General features: G+C 40.0%; 1 protein-coding gene and 1 long non-coding RNA gene across 2 annotated transcripts in view; one reads left to right on the top strand and one right to left on the bottom strand.

Annotated features, from left to right (window-relative positions):
* Positions 1-23,595, bottom strand: part of LOC115693481 (anaphase-promoting complex subunit 4) — a 35,762-nt gene that overhangs the window by 3,856 nt on the left and 8,311 nt on the right. Inside the window, 9 exon segments of the mRNA XM_056315947.1 lie at positions 261-380; positions 6,761-6,859; positions 6,932-7,014; positions 7,712-7,891; positions 11,742-11,816; positions 11,914-12,014; positions 12,093-12,253; positions 12,853-13,004; positions 14,235-14,315. Of these exon segments, the coding sequence (XP_056171922.1) occupies positions 261-380; positions 6,761-6,859; positions 6,932-7,014; positions 7,712-7,891; positions 11,742-11,816; positions 11,914-12,014; positions 12,093-12,253; positions 12,853-13,004; positions 14,235-14,315 (1,052 nt within the window).
* On the top strand, positions 1,128-2,697 carry LOC130139282 (uncharacterized). The gene is made up of 2 exons (XR_008817526.1): positions 1,128-1,257; positions 2,386-2,697. It is a non-coding gene; the product is annotated as an uncharacterized LOC130139282 (long non-coding RNA).

Here is a 23,595-nt window from a genome sequence, read left to right as displayed (position 1 = left end):
GCTGCTGGAGCGCGCACTCTTCTTCTCGCAAAAGGTTGAGTGTTCGAATCCCGGGTGCCGCAGGGTGACTTAACCGGTGCACGTGTGTGGTGGCTAGCACGTGTCGCCCCCAGGGTTTACCTCCCGGCTGTCGGTCGTGCGGGGGTTCCCTAGGTCACCAAAAAAAAAAAAAAAAAAAAAAAACAACACATTCGAGTAAGAACTTCTATACACGAACAAGATTCTATGACATTTCAGATTTCTAATTCTTTTGCTAATACCTGTGTTCCATTTGTTGAAATTCCTTTGCAAGTGTCCTTTGCAAATATTCGGTGTCCCCAAATCCTCCAAATTGCAGTAATTCTCTGACTCTCTGCATTGTTTCTGTTGAGAGTACTTGGCTAATAGGGGCATATTTGTCTATTTCCTTTATTATTTTATATATTGCAGCAATAAGGGTAATATTGTAATTTTGGCCTTTTTGGCTTTATTATAAATAGATAGCTTGGGGTCACATAGACCTAACCAAGCATTCAGTTCAGTTTTTCCTCTCAACATGGTATCAGAGCCAGATCTGAACTGAAACCCTAACCCTAATCTCTCCTCTGCGCAACCTTTCTTTTTCCTCTCTTCACGCCTTCATTCTCTCCCACCGCAGTTCCTTTTCATCTTCTTCTTTGCTCTCTTTCACAGTGTAGGGCAGCACTAATGAGGTGATTCTTTGAATCTAGTGTCTGCCCTAAACTTCACCTCTATGACATAACTAAAACTTCTTTGCAGTCCGCAATAGGTGGTTCAACTTCTGCGATTTTTTGGATCTTCTTGTCTGGAATTGTTTCTGCCTTGCCGCTGGCCTACAATTCTCGTGTGTGGAGACCAAAGCACTGCAGTTCGTGGACCACCATATTTTTTCAGATTCTTTGGGATAAATTAGAATTATCGATTTTTTTCAAGTTTTCAAAATCTTGAAAAATCGATTTTTTTCTTCCCTTGATCTGATCTTTCTGATTTTTTGGAGGATATTTTTAGCCTACTACCAGTGACACAATGTCTGACGGTTCAATTGAGAACCCTCCACCTACAGGAGATGGCCGTACAGATTATATTACTTTCGCTGCAATCTCTGTGAAGCTCGATGGCACAAATTATTTGATATGGTCTCGATCTGTATTCTTGACCATTGCCGGCCGTGGGCTTACAGGTCATATCAACGGCACTTCTGTGAAGCCGGAAACATCGGGTGCTACTCAAGACAAGTGGATCTCGAATGACTCTTTGGTAATGTCTTTTTTGCTTAACTCGATCCAGCCACATATTGCAAAAGGATATTTGCTTCTTGATTCTGCGGCGCAAATTTGGTCAGCTGCTAGGAATACTTATGGTCAAATCGGGAATGATGCACAGGTGTATGAACTTCGAAAAAGGGTTCATGACACTTCTCAGAAGGAGATGACTAGATCTCAATATTATGCTGAGCTTCAGAGTTTATGGCAAGAGCTAGATCATTATACCGATTATCAACCAACTAATGCTACAGACATTGCTGCCTACAAGAACCATGTGGACAAGTTCAGAGTTTATGATTTCTTGGCAGGATTGAATGTTGAATATGATCAGATACGTGTTCAAGTCGTTAGCCGGTCTCCATTCCCCACTCTGGAACAGTCTTATGCCCTAGTTCACTCAGAAGAAAGCCGTAGGACAGCAATGCTCCAGTCCTCTACTATTGATCGATCTGCTCTACAAATTAGTGCTGGCACTATTACTAACTCTGGTTCGTTCTCTCGATTTAATGATACCCCTAAGGAAGTTGTGAAGTGTGAATATTGTCATAGGCCTTATCATACTAAGGCTACTTGCTGGAAGTTACATGGCAAACCTGCAGATTTTGAGGAAAAAAAGGCACAGAGAAAGACAAAAAACAAAGCAAACCATACTGAAACTGTTACTGCTACACCTACTACTGATATCGGTTTATCCCAAGAAGAACTTCAGGCATTTCGACATCTACTGAAAGCTTCTACTACTGCTGCTTCCTCCACAGTTGCCAATTCGTCTTCCCATTTTGCTTCAAATCTAGCCACTTCAGGTATCTTCTTTGGGGGGTTTAATACATCTGTTGTTTCCAGCCCATGGATCATTGATACAGGGGCTACAGATCATATGACAGGTTCTTCTAGTCTCTTTCATCAATATACCCCTACTTCCGGTAGAGACAAAATTCGTGTAGCTGATGGAACCCTCTCTTCCATCGCTGGAAAAGGGTCTATCAATTGTTCCTCCACTCTTCCCTTGTCTTCAGTTTTACATATTCCATCATTCTCTACTAATCTCGTTTCTATTAGTAGTTTGACTCGAGACTTAAATTGTAAAGTAACTTTTTTCCCTTCTTACTGTATTTTCCAGGATCTGGTAACGGAGAAGGAGATTGGATATGGTAGATTGGATGGTGGTCTTTATCTGCTCGAGGGTAGTGGGGTTTCTACTTCTATGTCGTCTACTACGCCCCATCAAGTTAATTTAGCATTGACAGATCTCTATCAGTGGCACTGCAGATTAGGTCATCCCCCTTTAGGAACTTTAGAAAAAGTTTTCCCGAGTCTCGTTTCAGCTTGTAATAAAGATGAGTTTTTTTGTGAAGCTTGTGTCTTTGCTAAACAAACTCGTTCTACATATTCATCTTCAAATAATAAAAGTCGTTTCCCTTTTCATGTGATTCATACTGATTTGTGGGGTCCTTCCCGACGTACTTCTATTTCTGGTCATCGATGGTTTGTTACTTTTATCGATTGTCATTCTCGTGCAACTTGGGTTTATTTGTTGAAGCATAAGAGTGACGTTTTTCGTTATTTTCAAATTTTTCACAAAATGATTCAAACTCAATTCAACGCCACTGTGAAAATTCTTCGCAGTGACAATGGCACTGAGTATACTGAAGGTCAGTTTCAACGGTATCTCTTTGATCATGGCATTATTCATCAGACCAGTTGTGTTGATACCCCAGCACAGAATGGTGTTGCCGAAAGAAAGAACCGACATTTGTTAGAGGTAGCCAGGTCTCTTATGTTTGCACGTCATGTCCCCTCTCAGTATTGGAGTGATGCTATTTTAACCGCTGCCTATTTAATCAATCGGATGCCGACTAGAATTCTTGATTTTCGCACACCTATTGATGTTTTACAGGGATCATCAACTTTTATTCTTCCTCCAAAAATTTTTGGTTGTGTTTGTTATGCTCGTAACACTACCTCTAAGAGTAAGTTGGAACCCCGCGGTCTCCACTGCATATTTCTTGGGTATTCAGCTACTCAAAAGGGTTATAAGTGTTATCATCCTCCTTCTAGGCGCAGTATTATATCTATGGATGTGATTTTTCATGAGTCTACTTCTTATTATTCCGCTCCACCTCTTCAGGGGGAGTGTCCTAGTGTAGAGGTGTTGCCAATTCTAGATGTTCCTAAGGATATTACTTACTCTTCTCCTCCTCCTCCTCCAATAGTCTCTGATCGTTCTTCTTCTCCTTCTCAAGAGGAGAACGATGCAACGCAAGTAGAGAATAATGCAATAGTTCAAGGGGAGATATCAGAGATTCAGGGGGAGACCACACCTGTTAAGCAAAGTAGGATTGATAGTGGGGAAACATTGAAGACATATCGTCGTAGAAATTCCACTACCAACACGCAGGTTAAGACCACTGATACATTGCCTATTCAGTCATCATCTCCGGATCCGGATTCTACTACTCCTTCTGATGAAGTTTCTCCTTCTGATCTTCCTATCGCACTCCGAAAGGGTATTAGAACTTGTACTCAACACCCTATATCCAATGTTGTTTCATATGACTCTTTGTCCAGCTCTTATCGTACTTTTGTATCTTCTCTATCTTCTGTTTCTATTCCACGGAATTGGCAAGAAGCTTTTGCAGATGAGAAGTGGAAGACAGCAATGGTGGAGGAAATGCATGCTTTGAAGAAAAATGACACGTGGGATCTTGTTGTTCTTCCTCCTGGGAAACAACCGGTAGGATGTAAGTGGGTGTTTGTAGTCAAACAGAAGATGGATGGTACTGTGGACAGATATAAAGCACGGTTGGTGGCGAAGGGATTTACTCAGACTTATGGGATTGACTATCAAGAAACCTTTGCTCTTGTTGCCAAGTTGAATACTGTTCGAGTGTTACTTTCGTGTGCTGTAAACCAGGGATGGGATCTTCAGCAGTTAGATGTGAAGAATGCCTTTCTTCATGGAGAGTTAGAAGAGGAGGTATATATGGAGATTCCTCCAGGTTTTTCTTGTGACAAAACTCAAGGTAAAGTGTGTAAGTTGAAACGTGCACTTTATGGTTTAAAGCAATCACCTCGAGCTTGGTTTGGTAGGTTTCAGAAAGCTATGATCTTTGTTGGGTATAAACAAAGTAATGCTGATCATACTTTGTTTGTGAGAAATCAGGTGCTAAAGTCACTATTCTTATTGTCTATGTAGACGACATTATTGTCACAGGGAATGATACTGATGAGATAAGCCGGTTGAAGAATTTTCTTGGACAAGAATTCGAAATTAAGGATCTTGGAAAGCTTCGATACTTTCTTGGGATTGAAGTTGCCAGATCTTCAAAAGGTATCTTTCTATCCCAAAGAAAGTATGTCCTTGATCTTTTAACAGAAGTTGGGTTATTAGGATGTCGTCCCTCTGATACACCTATTGAGGTCAATACTCGTCTTCAAGAAAAGGATGGTGATCCCGTAGATAAGGGTCGTTATCAACGGTTAGTGGGCAAGTTGATTTATTTATCACACACCAGACCTGATATTGCTTTTGCTGTGAGCCTAGTGAGTCAGTTTATGCATGATCCATACTCTACTCATATGGATGCTTTTCTTCGAATCCTTCGATATTTGAAGTCTGCTCCCGGAAAAGGGATTCTTTTATCTCCTCGTGATGGCTTAAAAGTTGAAGCCTATACACATGCTGATTGGGCTGGATCTCCTGACCGAAAATCTATTTCTGGGTATTGTACTTTCTTAGGAGGGAATCTTGTGACTTGGCGTAGCAAAAAGCAGAATGTGATTGCTCGATCTAGTGCTGAAGCAGAATTTCGTGCAATGGCACATGGAGTTTGTGAACTGTTATGGCTTAAAGAATTACTTGAAGATCTTGGTGTATCTGTTCCTATTCCTATGATGCTATATTGTGATAATAAAGCCGCCATTAGTATTGCTCACAATCCTGTACAGCATGACCGTACAAAACATGTGGAGATTGACAGGCACTTTATCAAAGAGAAGTTGGAGAGTGGTTTAATTTGTATGCCCTTTGTTCAGTCCGGTGATCAACTTGCTGATGTGTTGACTAAAGGATTGGGGAGTAAATCGTTTCATCTTGTTTTAGTCAAGTTGGGCATGTGTGATATCTATGCTCCAACTTGAGGGGGAGTGTTGAGAGTACTTGGCTAATAGGGGCATATTTGTCTATTTCCTTTATTATTTTATATATTGCAGCAATAAGGGTAATATTGTAATTTTGGCCTTTTTGGTTTTATTATAAATAGATAGCTTGGGGTCACATAGACTTAACCAAGCATTATGTTCAGTTTTTCCTCTCAACAGTTTCTCTAAGACAATAATGAGGGTAAGACATCTTACTAACCTGACATGATATATCAAGGCAGAAAAGCGCAAGGAATTACATTTGATCTTTTGAAAAGTGAGACCTTCCAATCCAATGAGAAACGGCAATCAATCCATCAATTTCAACGCTTGTTACCATGTGGTTACTTAAAATAGTGCTGGAACAACAATAACCACGGTTGAAGCCCAGCAAATCACCCTACCTCAAGTCAACCTCATTTAGTTGAAGTGCTCTTAAGGATTTCCTGTTCCAGTCATGGAACAGAAATGGGAGAAGCTGCAGGTATTATTGTGGGGAAGATCCTTTGCTGGGTCTCCGTTAACTCAAAAAAGAATATAGATGGATATGATAGCAAGATGACCTGAAATGAAGAACTAACCCACAAACCAGGAGTCATTTAAAATTTCATATCCTCAGTTTTGGCAACTAATTTGGTCACATTCCATTAAAGCATGAGTCAGCCGCTAAAGAATATGAAAACAATACTAGGCATTCTGACATTTGAAGCATGACCAATTTCCATTACACCCCGATATTTTAATTCTCTGGCACATAAATGAATAGCACAACCTAGTGAAGGCCAACCAAAATTAGTTGCTAGAGTACATGAAGGCAATACTAAGCTGACCACACTTCGCAGTATCCAAGCCATTGCCTCACCAAATTTCAGGTACAAAGATGAAGAGATGACTCGCCACCCTTGAAATTATAAGGTCATCTATGTCCAATTATGAATCCAGTCTTGTCTCCAGATGATACATGTGATTTTATAACTAGGGCCAGGCAATAACCTTTTCTTATGAGCTGAATAAAATTCATTCAGAAAACCAAGGAGCAAAACTCACAGATAATTCACAAGAGAAGAAATTTATAATTCAATGGTTAGCCATTCTACCAACAATAATGACATGTCACAACTAAGCCCAGGTAAAAGTACATGTGAACTGAAATGACAAGAAAAAGTTTAACTTCAAGATATAAGTACACAAGGAATATCTACTGGAAGCTTTCTGTACATGGCGATGCTAAACATTCCACTTGGTGCCTCCATCAGGTATGAACAAATAACAACTATAGATTCTGGGGTTCCAGTTGCCATATTGTAAAGGACATATAATTAGGAACTAGAACAAGTTAAGAGAAAGTCACTCACAGATCAATATCAATTCCTTCATCAGCCTCAGATAGATCCAGAAGCTGCATAACTGGATCTTGATCATATAGAAACTTCAAGAACACGACAACAAGTTCACTGTTGAAATTCACAAGAGTAAATAGGAATTCACCGTAAGGAAGGATCCTGATTAACAAAAATTAGACAAACCTATTGTACGTTAAAAGTTGATCACTTGGCTCTGACATCAGTTGCTTTATACATTTCAGAAGCCAGCTAAAGAAATTTGCAAACTGAAAGAGAGATGAAAGCAAAAGCTTCAGCAACATGCACATTATTAACCAATACAAAATGCTTTCGACCCCTAAGGCAAATACCACAAGCACGCCACAGGCTTGAGAATTCTACAGGATCCTACCAATATTCTGATCTTGCCCTAGATTTTAGTGGTTGCACTATAAATCTTTTCATTTTGAAACAAGTAAGATTGCATTTCTTCAGGGTAGCATGCGAGAATTGAAAAGGTATCAATAAACCACAAGATGTGTGAGGCGTGGGAAGCAAAGATAAGAAAAAGTCATGCAATTTCTCTTTGCTCCTTCAGTAGCATGACGATATCAACAACACAACAATGTGTTATTGTCAGTATTTCATAATGACCTTAACAGGTACTAAATGGACCTTTGTTGAACAGGTTCAAGTCATGTGTAAAGACTCACTGTCAAACAATATCTCCTTTACAATGTCGATAACAAGCTCACTTTTCAAATTATTAAATGCTATTTGACTCTCATTTATTTGTCATTCTGAGCACACAATATTGTCTCTTATCCACAAATAGTTCAACTTCATGTCTAAAATTTAGGAATTTAGTCACTAAAGACATGGTACCATACACGATGAGAGACGGGCAAGATTTTAGACAATAGTTGCAAACGAAAAATATCAAGAAAGGTAGAGAAATCATAAGAAAGATTGGAACAGGCATACCTGCTGCACAACATATGAGAGCACCCTTATGAATCGCTCAACCTGTACAAGCAGCATTCCAGCCTTTTCTACTGCATTATTCACTAGTGTCTCATCCAAACCAATACCTAGATAACGAGAACGCCATCTCGAAAGACCCCTGAGCTCACCCATTCTAAGGCCAATAATTTCTACAGCAGGCTGCTAAGTAAATAACAATACTTCAATTACTTAACCCCATAAGTCAAATATCATCTCTTATTAAGGAAACTGACACGCACTCATGAGGGATAAAAATAGCATTGAACACGTAAGTAACATGCTAAACAGTAATAGGAACCATCGAAGTTAAAAGTTCACCAGAGAAAATATTTTACACAGCAAATGGTCACTACAAGTCATCTTCTTCTTTCAACTGAAACTGTGTTTGGACTAAACAACATATTCTAGAGTCTCTAACAAATAAAAGTTATCCTGGAAAATTCATAAAAAAATGGAGTTTGGTCTGCTATCCAATTCATGCAAGCAGGATGGAAGTTTGGAATGTTCATGTGAAATTATCAAGTCCTGTCCCAAATTCACTCTGAGAGAGAGAGAGAGAGAGAGAGAGAGGCTATTTATGTGATAGTTGTGGGCTATAAGCACAATATTGACAGGAATTGCTAGTGTTTTCAAGGAGACAAAGCCCTAGCCTTCTGCTGTTAGCTTGGGGAAGGGCAACTTCTTTACAACCTTCAAATATCGAACTGCACCTCTTACCAATAGCTAATGCTTTTTTATCACTTGGCACTAGTCCCATAAAATTATACGTGGAACTAGAGTAGGAGGTACTCGACTCAAAACTCTCCATGCTACCTATTTTACCTCCCCATCTATCACATTTTTATGCTTCAGTTTAAGGTGAAGTCCTAGCCCACGAGAGAGGCAGAGTATTATAACATTTATACAGTAAACCACATCTTTATTTCATAGCTTAATCTTTTAGATCACTTGGCAATTGTTCCACAAAATTCTACACCATCGTGAATGCACATTTTGAATAGACAAAGGGAGAATGGAACCCAAAAGCATTGATCGGCAATACCATGGAGTTAAAGAGAATTCACAAGCTTTGCTAAAAATTGAATAGGCGGGCTTTAAAAATGAGGAAACTTCTAATGGTGCTGTAAACCTTTGTGATGGCAATTCTTTGGACACCAAGTCGTTTTTTTAATTTTTAAGGTAAATACGAGCTTATAGGTGGTAATTTGTAAATAAGAGGCATCCCCTTGGTGCTCTTTAATAGACTTACTTATCAAAAAAGAAAACAGGAGAGTCTATAACCTTAAAGAATATAACTAGAAACATCATTTCTCACTATAGTAGTAATCCACAAGAATGTGCAGCATGTACATGAAAGTCACTGTACCCAGGAGAAGCTAAGCCTCCGATTTAATTAACAACAACCCATGTACATGTGTGCACACCTGTGCAAGCACACGATCGCATGCATGTACATGCCGATGCACATGTTCACAACACACAAAAATGCCCACATGCATGGAGAGAGATCTGGTAGGAGAATAAACTGGCAATATCTTTTCTCAAGATAATAAAGGATTTTGTTGAAAGAAAAAGTTCTAGTACATCAGTATATTAAAATGAAAAAGCAAACAAACAAACAAAAATAAAGCATCAAAAGAGTACACAGAATCAAAACATGATGCTCAAAGCCAGTTAAAAGGTACAACGCAGAAGCAACCAAAGATTCCGCACCCTACTATTTGGTTGCTTTCTTTCCAAAGGCACCACATGAGACAAAGGTGCGGTGCTCCAATACTTCTCAGAAAATGATCCTCCTAATGAGGCATTTCAACAACTAAAAAGCTGGATGGCATGTTTTGGCAAGAACCAAACCACATTATACAAGGTAAAGATTTGATGCAAAAGCTTGGGAACGAAGTCAGAATGATGAAAGAGATGGTCAACATTTTCACCCCAATGCTTACATGCATAACACCAATATGTGAGAATCAAATTCAGTTCCTGAGATTCTTGATTGTAAGAATGTCATTCCAATTTGATGCACATTTACTAAAAAATTTACACTCTCAAGAAACGGAATTTGATTCTCACAGATTGATGTTGTATGTGTAAGCATTTGGGTGAAATGTTGAGGAACAATGAAGCTTTGGTAGCAGATTGTTATCGATTAAACAACGAAATGATCATTTGGGATATTGAGTTTGTAAGACAAGCCCAAGATTAGGAGTTCGACGCTTTTGTGCGCCTCTTCTATGTCTTGCATAATTTGAAGATTTCTGTTACTTTTGAGGATTGTCTTGTGTGGACCAATGGAAGAGATGAAATTATTTCTGTAAAGTCTTACGACAAGCAGCTTGATAAGGAGGTTGTTGGTGGAAGAACGGATTTTCCTTGGAAAGTGATTTGGAAAGTGAGGATTCCAATTAGCATTCCTCTTTTGCTTGGGAAGCAACCTGGGAACAAATCCTCACTTTAGATATGAGGCAAAATACTGGTTACCATGTGTTTCCTCGGCAAAAGGAGGCAGATTCCGTGCAGCATCTCCACCTTCATTTTTTTTGGACAATAATGGTTTGGACAGTTTCCTATGCTTGCACCGGGTTATCTTGGGTTATCAGAAGTTTATTGAGCTAGAGCTTTGGGCTTGGCAAGGCATTTGATTTCAGCGCAACAAAAAATCAAGGATTAACTCAATTCCCCTCTCCGTTTTTTGGCTGATTTAGAAGGACCAGAACAAGAGAGCTTTTGATCGAGAGAAATCTTCCTTTCTGTTTTTATTGAGATTTGGCTTAAAGTCATACACTTTTGGTATAGTGCAAACTTGCATATGGATGTAAATGCCTTGGTTGATATAGTCAATGATTTATCTGGTAATTGAGCTCCCTTTTGGTTTTGGGAGTTGTTTTGTATATGGCTCTAGATTTTTGGGCTCCTTTTGTCTTGGTGCTCTACAGGTGAACTATATAATCTATAAAAAGAAAATCAAACTTTTCTGAGGATTTTAAGCTATTCCAATTATTCGACCGAAAAAAGAAGCCACTCCAATTACCCTAACACACTACCAAAAAGAAGCAATACTAGGAACCAAGACTATTATACAAAACTGGTTTGAAGAGGCAAAATCCGAATATAATACTAGGAAACCAATTTCAATACTAGGACTTAACATCCTTAGCATTATCCTGCCAAAAAAGAGGTGGTATGACAAAAATCGTGATCTAAAGATACAAAATAATAGTTGATAATAATAATATAAAATAATCAATTCTCAAATCTAAGAACTTGAAACAGAGGCTCTCATAACCATGATTAAGCATCACAGAGTTGATCCATGTAGGCTCGATTCATAGTCATCCGAGGACCCAACAGTTAGTTATCTGCTCATTTTCTTCAGATAACGGAGTTCGTTCTCATCCTTAGCTTGTTGACAGTAAACATTACACCGGAAGGTAGTATAAATAAGTCTAACTTCTCCTAGGCTCTAATAGTGATATTGGTATGGTAAAAGAGTTGAACATGATTCTTTGATACAAAATTGACTCTTGCAATTATGAGGAGATATATGCTGAGATTGAAGCGACAATAAACTTTTTCCGTTTAAACTGAGAACATATCTCTACACCTGCAAATTATAATGTGAAATCATAAACATTCTATATCCACATCTCATGTACAGCACTCTTAAAGCTCAAACTTAGATCAAGTTCAAGTTCAAACCAATGATCAATGACCTACAATTTCCATTATACGCTTATAACAGAGATTACCAACTTGTTGAATCAGATTTTACTTCACCCTTTCCAGCCACTTAATGTTAGTAATCCATATCATTGCATGTGATATGTTCGTATGAAAAATCAACATCAGGATATTCTGACAGATATGGTGTGTTTCAAGACAAGTGAAGCATAACTTACTATAGCAAATTCCTATCTTTATCTAATCACCTCCAAGAATGTCCTCCGAGATGCTTCAAACATAACAATTTATCAGGGAGAAAGGCCAATGCAAAGATAATAACGTGCACCTGCAGATGATTGAGGACAACCAGCTGAAGTTCTTTTCCAGCACCACAAACAACTTTTGATACACGCTTCATAACCTATCATTGAACAAACTAGCAGACTAAGATTATAAAAACCAACCAACAAAAAATCAAAGTCCTATAGCAACACCAGAGCTTAAAAAACCAGCTGTACCACTTCACCCAGAGAATTAACAAGAAACTGACGGACTGCAGGACTGGTCCTAGCACCACCGAGAAGACTCAAAAGTTCCTCCTGAGGAGAAGAGTCAAGACCTAGATAAACAAACAGAAACAGTTAAATGAAGAAAAATGTAAAGCCATCTACCACTCTGTAATTACAGTACCACTCACCATGGTCACTAATAAGGTTGGATAGCAAATCAAACTTCTCATGAAATATGTTCATGGCATCAGCCCACTGCTTATGCATAACTGATAAAGATGTCCGGATGACATGAAATAAATCTTCGATGTTCGAAGCCTGTTGAGCAACTTGATGAAGTTCATTTTTTCTGCAGACAGGAAGAGATTGATAATCTAAGGAAAGCAGTTTCTATGAAATGGAAACTTAAAATGTTTGCTAAAACTAAGCAGGCCTTAATGGTTGAGAACAAAATTGATGTGTGAATTATGTGGCAATGTTTCAAATTTTGCAATAGTAACTCCTGCAAATTTGTCTGACCACTTTCAACATCTGACTTTATAGATTTCTGGAGGTTTCTACTAAAGATAGTATGATACTTGAAGGTTGGGTAGAAACCTTAAGCATGAAAAAAATTATTCAGGCTTCGAAGTATGAAGCATCATGTTGTTCAGCTTATGGTGATTCTCAAAAGTCAACTTAGTATCATGTTAGAGTAATTTCCAAGAAAATTGCCCCGAAATTGCTCTATGTTAACTATCCATTTCTTTTTAAGGATGAAGATAATATCCTGAGTTATATGAGTTTTACTTTCCTTATGACCAAACAAAGTTAGATACACTGACACAAATATCAATGCACATAAACAACCTAATATAATCGTAATATCAAGTAAAATCACAAATACATAAACTAAAACAGAAGTTTCACCTAAAACTTGAACAACATTAAATCCTAGTGCAAGTTTACCTGTTTTGGAATATTGAAGTATCAAGCACTAAGCAATGGAAACCATGCATGCTATCTCCAACCTTTTGATCCCCTCTTGATTCAACAATGTCTTCAACAAGTTCTCCTGAACATGCAACTGTCAAACGACAAAGATCCTTGGATAAAGCCACCTAATGATAACAATTACATGCCTGTTAGCTTATTCTGGTGAAACATCAAACATGATATCTGGAATAATCCAATGACGAGAATTAATTTACAGAAGGTATACATTTGATTTCTAGCAAACAGTAAGCATTTACATCTATCAAAACATTATCCAAGCTGTTTGACATTTACTCTATCTGGCTGTTTGACAATTATAGAAACATGTTTAGTTACCACTGAGCTTTTAGTCGATATTCTCTTTATGAAATTCCAATAATGTGTTCATGAAAAGACAATGTATCTGACAACTATAACTTAAATGTCACAAAGCGAATGAAATTCTTTGTTGGTCACCAAAGCATTTCTAGCAAGAATCTTTGGACAACCACAGACTCTTTTGTAACACGTAATATATTTTTTTAAAAACAACGATAAGCATGCCAAACATATACATATAAACAAGCATTTTTCCACATATCAGTTTTCTAGGAAAGACAAATTTCATCACATTATTGTCCAAGATCCATATGACACATGAGTAATGGAACTACCATTTATGTGAGTCTTGCAAGTGTATACTAAATGTTGTTTTAATTGGTTCTCTAGCTTTAAGGAGAAGACGTTATATGGTTGCATTGGGGAACATTCTTAGTAAAATAAAATGATAACAAGCCCTAATAACCATTGAATCATCCCCTTTACAAGCATTCCAATAGAGCCTTAGGCCTCCCTTCCACTTATTTGATAAGTAGAAAGAATTATTATGCTCCAACTTCCTTAAGAAGTCTCTGTTGTCTCATCCTTGAAAAACAATGCACACACCTTTTGCCCTCACACACTTATTTCCATTCCCGTAAAAATGTCACAGCGATGCATGGAGTCCATAAGAGCATGCAATCTAAACTAACTACGGCATGGCAACTAAATGCTGATATGAGCCAAAAACATCAAGGAGCGTCGCGTAAATTTTTGCTTCATTTAGTCTAGGTTCTTTTATATAAATTTAAGTTTATCTTGATCACCAATCCTTCAAAAAGTCTCTCTTAAGGTTTATTTGTATTTTTCTTTTCCTAATGCATGGGAAAAACTAAACAAAAGAGAATATACCATACAATAAAGTTGAAATATGTTGATAGACAAAGTAGGAAGGAAAACAAAATTAACAACAGCAGAGCAAAATGGGCAACTATCATTAACCCATTAGTTGAAGGAACATGGAGGCTCTTTAGAGACAACTATGGAAGTGAGTGTACCTTGCTGATGGAAGCATTTAGAAGTCGGCAAACAGTGTTTCTGTCGTTGGTTGTCGTGGGAATATTACATTCATGTATATTCTGGCGCATATTCCCAGGCGTTACGGCAATCACACAGTAAGAAGCAATAAGTGACTCATTATATCGAGCTGAAAATAGCCAAGTGAATATAACAAAGAGCAACTATACAAACAAAGTGGAAACAGAAAGTTAGAAACGCTTCAAACCTGAAATAACTAGTATATGTGGAAGCTGTGCTATCTCTACAAGGTCAACTTGGAATCAACCAAGCACCATAGTAAAGTAACATCCATTTTTAGATCATGTCAAAGACAAAACTAGCAAAAAGAGAGAAGCAACAACTTAACAAAAAACATCATCTTCATGGGCAACAGCACAAGTACAGTATCAGTACTGATTCAACTGTTCTTAAGGCCTTTAAATGACCTTAACTCAATGCCAGATTACAAAATATTTACATTTCATGGGAACTTGGAAGGCCGTAAATTAGTAGTTCACAATGTGGTTCCAAAGAAACTTCGTATTCCTGCCAGTGGCATTTTTTTTGCAAAGGAAAAAGAAGAAAAAGCAACCCAGAGGCTCAATATTGAACTAAATGAGCTAAATCAATTTTCATAACAAGAGATCTTCCTATCAATGATGTTTAATTTTCCATCTAAAATATCTCATCTTAAAGTGCATATTACGTGCTCTACAGAAAGCACATAGATTTTGGGATTGACTTTAGGAAGTTCACCGAGTCAGACATTTTGATCAAATCAATATTGACAATAAACAAATTTGTCTTAGGAAACTATAGTCCACACTTGTAGATGTGGAAATAGAGCAGTGGGCCCTAGGAAATTCATTTGGAAGAGTTCCTACAAGGAATTATAACTACAAGGACTTGCTCCACGTAACTAAAGAGACAACTGACAGAACCTAAATGGTACTTATTAGAACAATTCTCCTGCTCGCATTTTCAAGACTGATCAAATTTCTTCGGTTGAGAAATTCTTCATGTTTGTTTTACTTTCATGTTGAAACAGTAGCAAACCCAAACACGCAGGAAAGTTCCGAGTACCTAAAATTCTAAATCTTCTGATGGTTGCACACCCCAGAGAGAACTATCTACGTACATGTGCCCTTTCAGAACACTTTCCCCAACCGATGGTTGCATAGGCTCTCTCAATCTCCCTAGAACAGAGCAAAAACCCAAGAGTCTACAGCAAAAGCAGAAAGTCTTACAGTCAGGCTGACCTCAGGTCAAACAACAAAAAGATACAGATAAGTGTGTTGTATCAAAGTCGGAGGTGTCATCAGAAATGAAATCTAGCCAGGGAATATGGCACAAACATTTAGAACTTTTACAGGCATAACTTCACCTAGTATAGTTTTTTAGTTAACCACCCTGTTGAGAAATATTGTGAATATTAAGGGTAGAATAGTAATCTAGTTTGTGAGTAGGGTTAAGCACTTATATATTTGTAACCCTATAATCACAATTAAGTAATTTTGTTTTTCTCTCTGTTCATGGTATCAGAGCCCCATACACAAAAATAAAAAAAACCTATTCAAATCTAGCCGCCAGATCGCCGGAAACTACTGTTCCGTCACCGGTGAAGTCCCCCCCCCCCCCCCCCCGCCGCCGGGTGGCGGCACCCAAACTCCGGCGACTCTGTCGCCGACCCTCAGCAACCTCGTTGCTGACCTTTAGCGACCTAGATCTGGTCGTGCCTTGGTGATTCAAGCCTCGGCGACCCACGACCAGCCGTCGCCGATTGGCGACCCACGAGCAGCCGTCGCCAAACCCCGGCGACCCACCCGTAGCCGTCGCCGAACCCCGGCGATTCACGACGAGCCGTTGCCGACCCCTGGCGACCCACGAGTAGCCATAGTCGAGCCCCAACGACTCAGATCTGGCGACGCTCGAGTCTCCCGGCGTCGCCTGACTCTGTGGTTGCCGTCGCTCAACCTTGGTGACCAGATCTAGCACTGTGTAATCCATTCCGACGTCGCTGGACCTAGCTCACCTCAAATCCGGCGATGTCCGACCGAGATTGAACCTGACTACGCAAGGAAATCTCGTCTTCTCCATAAATATCACTGTTGCTTACTGTTGCTTGGATTTTATGGCTCCTACAGAGGATAAAGTTGCTGCTCCTCTCCTTGAAAGTGACGTATTCTTCGTTTTTTTTTTTCCATTGGAATTCTTTTTGCTGCTGACTTAAGTATTTATGTGCGCGATATTACATTGAATCGAAGGAAACAGTGAGAATAAGCTTGCTGGTGGCAATTGGATTGAGTCCTTTTATGTTCGGAATTACTTGCGTATTTGATTGGATTACTGAATTGAAGTGCTGGTTACTGTGAAGTTAATTTTTTGGGCTCAATCACACTATTTCTTTCACTAATGGCGAACAGTGGATCGACTTCAGGATTAGGATCCCCTTTTGGTCATTTTCAATTAACATCTGTTAAGTTGGATGGAACTAATTATCCATCCTGGTCTAAAGCTGTTGAGGTCTATCTTACTGCCACCAGGCAACTTGACTATCTCACATCTACGGTACCGTCCGATAAGAGTAAAGCTGCTGATTGGGTTGCAGGAGATGCGATGATTCGGACTCTATTGTGGAATAGCATGGATCCTAAGGTCAGTCCTCACTTTATTCAGTGTGACTCTGCTAAGGCAGTTTGGGATAAATGTGCATTACTCTATTCGGGGCAAAATAATATGATGCGAGTATGTGACGCGTGGAAAAAGCTGTTTGATATTCAGCGTGGAGATCAATCTTTATCCGATCATTATGCTCGGTTCACGACCCTTTGCCAGCGACTGGATACTTATCTTCCTGCCTCGAATGATCCAGATGTTTTGGCCAAACGCCAAGAGGATTTAAGGGTAATATTATATCTTAAATCATTGGGGCCCGAGTATTCATCTCTCCGTCAACATATTACATCTCAGAGTTCTCTTCCTACAGTGGATGAAGTCTTCTCCCAGGCTCTCCGTTCCACAATTCCTGAGAAGATTTCTTCCACGCCGGCTGTGGAGATGAGTGCTATGCTTTCCCATGGTCCTAGCGGACGTCGAGGTTGAGGTCGTGGTTACCGAGGTCGTGGACGCGGTTTTGTTCATAGTGGAGGTCGTGGAGGCCGTGACGGGGGAGTTGGTACTCGTGTTACCATGAATTCTGGGAATAGTCGTGGCTCACGCTATTGCCATTGTTAGTTTTATTATTAGATAATTAGCAAGTTGGGTTTATTTTAGGAAAGGGTATTTAGGTCTTTGTATCAAGGCTTAACCCTAAGCCTATATATACTTGGTTTATCTCAATAATAAAGTAGATCTCTTTTACCAAATTACATAGTATCAGAGCCACAGTAAAACCCTAATCCTAATCCTAAATTAAGCCCTAACCCTAGCCTACTGTTCACGGCCAGCGAAGAACCCACACGTCTCGCGCGTCTTAGCTCGCGCGACCTCGCGCCCCCCCGCGCGCGACTCGGCGCGCCTCCAGCGCGCCTCCAGAGCGCGACTCAGCGCCTCTTCCAGTGATGTGATTCGCAGAGAGAGGCAACAGATGTGAAGAAATTTTTGGTCATGTTCCTGTTGCTTCTCTACTAATCTGTCTTGGTTATGGGATTTTTTGCTCGTGTTTCCTGCTGTCTTGCACTGTCTGATGTGAAGACATTGTTTTTAATTAAAGTGTAGTGGTGGTTGATGTGGTGAGCAGATCTGGTTGATGTGGTAGTGGAAGTTGGTGTGGTGACTTGTAGTGTGATTGATAGTTGCTGTTGGTGGTGTTCACATTTTTTTTAGTGGATTTGGTGACAATCTGATAGATTACAGTGTTCTCTTTTTAATTGGTGGATATGTCTACTGATTCAGTAACTTCGGATGTTCGTTCAGGGGTGACTACCCCGACTATTGCTACTGGTTCCTTTGGTATGAGCGGTTTACACACCACATTAGTAAAGTTGGATGGCACGAATTACCCGAGTTGGTCAATGGCCCTTTCTACTTTTATTTATGCTAATCGCCAATCTAGGTGGCTCCATGAACCACCACCTGAGGATTCAGCTAATTTAGAAGAATGGAGGGTCACCGACGCCGCGTTGCGTACTCACTGTGGGGAAGTATGATTCTATTCGTCCTCTTTTTATGGATTGTATGACAGCTCGTGAGGTGTGGTCCAAATGCACTTTACTTTATTCTGGACAGAATAATATGAGTCGAGTATGTGATATGTGGAAGGCATTATTTGAGGCTAAAATTGGTCCTTCCGGATTGGCAGAATACTATGCTCGTTTTACTTCTTTGTCTCGCGACTCCGGTCTCATCTTCCACCAGCCACAACAGCTTACTCGATGCAGCAGAGAGAAGCGAGTACATGCTGGTGGTCCTCTTTCTTCGAGGTCTTGGTCCAGATCACAGTGCCCTAAAACAGCAGATTACTTCTCTGGGCACCCTTCCTTCCATAGAGGAAGTATATTCTCGAGCTGCTCGGTACACTCCTGATTCGAAAGCTTCAACTATGTCAGATAATAGTGCTATGGTGGCTCGTGGTAATCAAGGAGTTCGTGGTCGTGGCAATTGGAGTACAAGTAACTTTAATCATGGTCGTGGCCGCACTATTCCGGGTCGAGGTGTTCCTCGAGGTGGTAGTACTGCTAGTGCTAGAGGAGGTCGTGGAGGTCGTTTTTGTACTCATTGTCAGTTGGCTGGACACACTATTAACTATTGTTATGATCTCCATCCTGAGTTGCGGGGTTTACAGGCTTCCATTGATATCGAGCCTCGGTCTTCTTCATCTGGATCAGCTTCCGAACAAAGTACTGTGCAGTTGACTCGTGCAGAATATGATGAGCTGATTAGAGCGCGACAACCTGGTGGTTCTTCAGCTCCTGTTGCTACTTTGGCACAACATAATGATGGTACTTGTCTCTTAGCCACTACAGATACACTTAGTCCTTGGATTATTGATTCAGGTGCCACTCATCATATGACTGGTGATTCGCGTCTTCTTACTTCATCTTCTTCTACTCCTTCCACTTCAGTCACCTTAGCAAATGGTTCAAAATCTCAAGTAGCTGGTACAGGTTGTGTGTCATTGAATTCCTCCATATCTTTGCCTTTTGTTTACCATATTCCTCGATTCCCTTATAGTTTGTTATCTGTCAGTTCCATTACTCGTGATCTTGATTGCAATATCACCTTTTCTCCATCTTCATGTGTCCTCCAGGATCGGAAGACTGGACGCCGGATAGGTGGTGGGCGTGAGGCTGGTGGATTGTATCTTCTAGACCCCGTGTTGTTGCTGCTACTGCTACTATTCAGAAGAAGGCTGTGGATGACTCTTATCGGTTGCATTGTCGTCTGGGTCATCCGTCAACAGATACACTTTGTCATTTTCCTCTTGTGTCTAGATCGAGTCTTAAGTTTGATTGTGAAACGTGTCAGTTGGGAAAGCATCATCGTGTGTCTTTTTCACCCCGTGTTTTGAGTCGTGCTTCTCAACCATTTGAGTTAGTCCATTCTGATGTTTGGGGTCCTAGTCGAGAGTCTTCATTTGATTTTCGTTATTTTGTCACTTTCATTGATGATTGTACTCGTACCACTTGGTTATATTTAATAAAAGATCGTACTGAGGTATTTCACTCCTTTCGTCAATTTTACAATGAAGTTACTACTCAGTATGGATATCCTGTTAAATGCTTACGTACAGATAATGCTCGTGAGTATTTTTCTTCTTCCACCTTTCTTCCTTTCCTTGAATCTCGTGGTATTTTACATCAGAGTTCTTGCGCTCACACTCCACAACAAAATGGAATTGCTGAACGTAAGAATCGTCATTTACTCGATGTTGCCCGGTGTCTTCTTCTTCATACACATGTACCTAAATCTTACTGGAGCTATGCTATTCGTACAGCATGTCATCTTATTAATCGTCTTCCATCTTCTGTGTTAAAGGGAGCTGTTCCTTTTACTCTTCTTCATCCTAATCAACCTTTATGGTCTATTCGTCCTCGTATTTTTGGTTGTCTGTTTTGTCCATCAGTTGTCTCCTGGCCTAGACAAATTATCTCCCCGTGCTGAAAAATGTGTCTTCGTTGGTTACTCTCGTACCCAAAAGGGTTATGTTTGTTATAATCCTACTTCTCGTCGAGAGTACGTCTCTGCTAATGTTACCTTCTTCGAGGATCGGTCATTTTTTGGTAATGTTTCTTGTCTTGCACCGTCTTCCTCACCTTCTCAAACATTGTTAGTTCCCCTACCTATATCTCCAGCAGAATCACCATATGTCTCTTCTACTGTTGTTCCATCAAATCCAAGTTCATCTCAGCCACTACAGGTCTATACACGTGGTCCTCGCCGTGCTTGGAATCATGACTCTCCATCAGCAGACGCCTCACCACTATCTCCGGCCCCGGCTTCTGATCCTCTTCCATCACCTCCAAATGACTCTCCTGTTGCACACCGTACTCGATCTCGGTATCCTCTTGCTCATTTTGTGTCTTATCATAATTTATCTCCTCAAATGTCATCATTTGTGTCGTCTCTCGCATCTGTGTCTGTGCCCAATAGTGTGCAGGAAGCTTTAGCTCATCCAGGTTGGGCTCGTGCTATGGAGGAAGAAATGGCTGCACTACAACACAACAAGACTTGGGAACTTGTCTCTTTACCTCCTGACAAGCAATTGGTAGGTTGTCGGTGGGTATTTGTTGTTAAATATCATCCTGATGGTTCTGTTGAGCGCTTAAAGGCGCGTCTTGTTGCGAAGGGCTATACTCAAAATTATGGCATTGACTATGACGAGACTTTTTCTCCAGTGGCTAAAATTCCTTCTGTTCGTGTCATTATTTCTTTGGCTGCTCGTTTTAAGTGGACTCTTCATCAGCTTGATGTTAAAAATGCGTTCCTTCATGGGGATCTTCAAGAAGAGGTCTATATGGAGCAACCACCCGGGTTTGTTGCTCAGGGGGAGAAGGTATGCCGATTGCGTAAAGCTCTATATGGACTAAAGCAGTCTCCTCGTGCTTGGTTCGGTCGTTTTAGTGATGCTGTTACCAGTTTTGGTATGCATCGATGCAATGTGGATCATTCCGTATTTAGTATGTCATCTTTGAAGGGGTATGTTATTCTGGTTGTTTATGTTGATGATATCATTGTTACTGGGAGTGATGTTGAAGGCATAAAACGACTCAAGCAGTTTCTACAAAAGGAGTTTAATACTAAAGACTTAGGTCTACTTCGATATTTTCTCGGTATCGAAGTTGCATATACTGGTCATAGTATTGCTCTTTCTCAGAGAAAGTACGCCATTGATATTCTTAAGGAGGTGAGCTTGCACGATGCTAAGCCTGGTGATACACCTATGGACCCTGGGGTGAAGCTTGATAACGAACACGGGGAGCTTCTTCATGATCCAGAAAAATATCGTCGGTTGGTAGGCAAGTTGAATTATCTTACCATTACTCGTCCAGATATCTCATTTCTTTGTTAGTGTGGTGAGTCGGTTCATGAGCTCTCCTCGTACTACTCACCGGCAAGTCGTCTTACATATTATACGATATTTGAAGGGAGCCCCGTGTCAAGGGCTTGTATTCCATAATCGGGGTCATCTTAATGTAGCTGGTTATTCTGAGCCAGACTCTTTGGAGATGACAGGATACTCTGATGCAGATTGGGCTGGTTGTCCTGTAGATCGCCGGTCTATATCAGGGTACTGTGTATTCCTTGGAGGTAATCTTGTGTCGTGGAAGAGTAAGAAACAATCAGTTGTTTCTCGATCTAGTGCAGAAGCAGAATATCGTGCTATGGCTAACGTTACAAGTGAGCTTCAGTGGATTCGTATGTTGTTGACTGAGATTGGATTACATATGGCAGGATCGTCTACTCTCCATTGTGACAATCAATCTGCCATTCATATTGCTAGTAATTCAGTGTTTCATGAGCGAACTAAGCATATAGAGATTGATTGTCACTTTGTTCGGGAAAAGGTGAATTGTGGTGATATACAGCTGGTACATACACGGTCTGAGGAGCAATTAGCAGACATTTTCACGAAACCTCTACGGCGTGGACGAGTTTCATATATTTGCAGCAAGTTAGGTCTTTTTGATATGTATGCCCCAACTTGAAGGGGAAGTGTTAGTTTTATTATTAGATAATTAGCAAGTTGGGTTTATTTTAGGAAAGGGTATTTAGGTCTTTGTATCAAGGCTTAACCCTAAGCCTATATATACTTGGTTTATCTCAATAATAAAGTAGATCTCTTTTACCAAATTACAGCCATCATTGTCAAAGAGCTGGACATACAGAAGCTTATTGCTATACACTTCACCCAGAACTCAGACCACCTCTGGCTGCATATGCAGAAGTTGAGGATTCTCTTGTTCCTCCCTCAACAGGTCTACCAAGTTCGACTAATGTGAAGGATACAGGCGATTCAGTTACATTAACACGTGCTGAGTATGATACATTGGTTCGCTCTCAACAGGTGACAGGATCTTCAGCTCCTACTGCAACTCTAGCACAAACCTCCAAAGGTAGTTCATCTTGTTTGTTGTCTGCAGCATCTGACTCCTGGGTTATAGACTCTGGAGCTACCAATCACATGACTAGTAACTCTAACCTACTGTCTTCGTTTCACTCTACATCTCCTTTATTATCAAACTCAGTTACATTAGCAAACGGCTCACAATCTCAGGTTACTGGTACAGGAATTGCACATTTGAGTCCCTCACTTTCTTTGTCATCTGTTCTTCACCTATCAAAATCTCCTTATAATTTGATTTCCGTTAGCTCGTTAACTAAAGAACTAAATTGTTCTGTAACCTTTTCCTCTTCTCGTTGTGTCTTTCAGGATCTGAGGACTGAACAGATGATTGGTGGGGGACATGAATTAAATGGTCTGTACTATCTTGATAAGAAGGTGTTAGCTGCTGCCGCTGTAAAGCGTACATCCACTGATGTATATCGAATGCATTGTCGTGCTGGTCATCCACCACCGAACATACTTCGGCATCTATTTCCTGAGTCTGAGTCTGTGAGTTCCTTTCAGTGTGAAGCGTGTCAGTTTGGTAAACATCATAGAACTTCTTTTCCTTCTCGTATTCAGAGTCGTGTGTCTAGTCCATTTGAACTGGTTCATTCAGATGTATGGGGTCCGTGTCATGTGTCTGATGTCTTTGGATTCAGATATTTTGTTACATTCGTGGATGATTTTTCCCGAATGACTTGGTTATTCCTAATAAAAGACCGTACAGAGATTTTTCATTGCTTTCAATTGTTCTATTTTGAAGTATTGAATCAATATAATATCTCTGTCAAATATTTACGGTCAGATAATGC

This window comes from Syzygium oleosum, unplaced genomic scaffold (genome assembly GCF_021117445.2).
Source record: "Syzygium oleosum isolate NSW1041296 unplaced genomic scaffold, Sole_v2.1 Sole_v2.11, whole genome shotgun sequence".
Taxonomy (NCBI): Eukaryota; Viridiplantae; Streptophyta; class Magnoliopsida; order Myrtales; family Myrtaceae; genus Syzygium; species Syzygium oleosum.
Note: the sequence above shows the minus strand (reverse complement) of the source record. Positions and strands in the feature narration are given on the sequence as shown.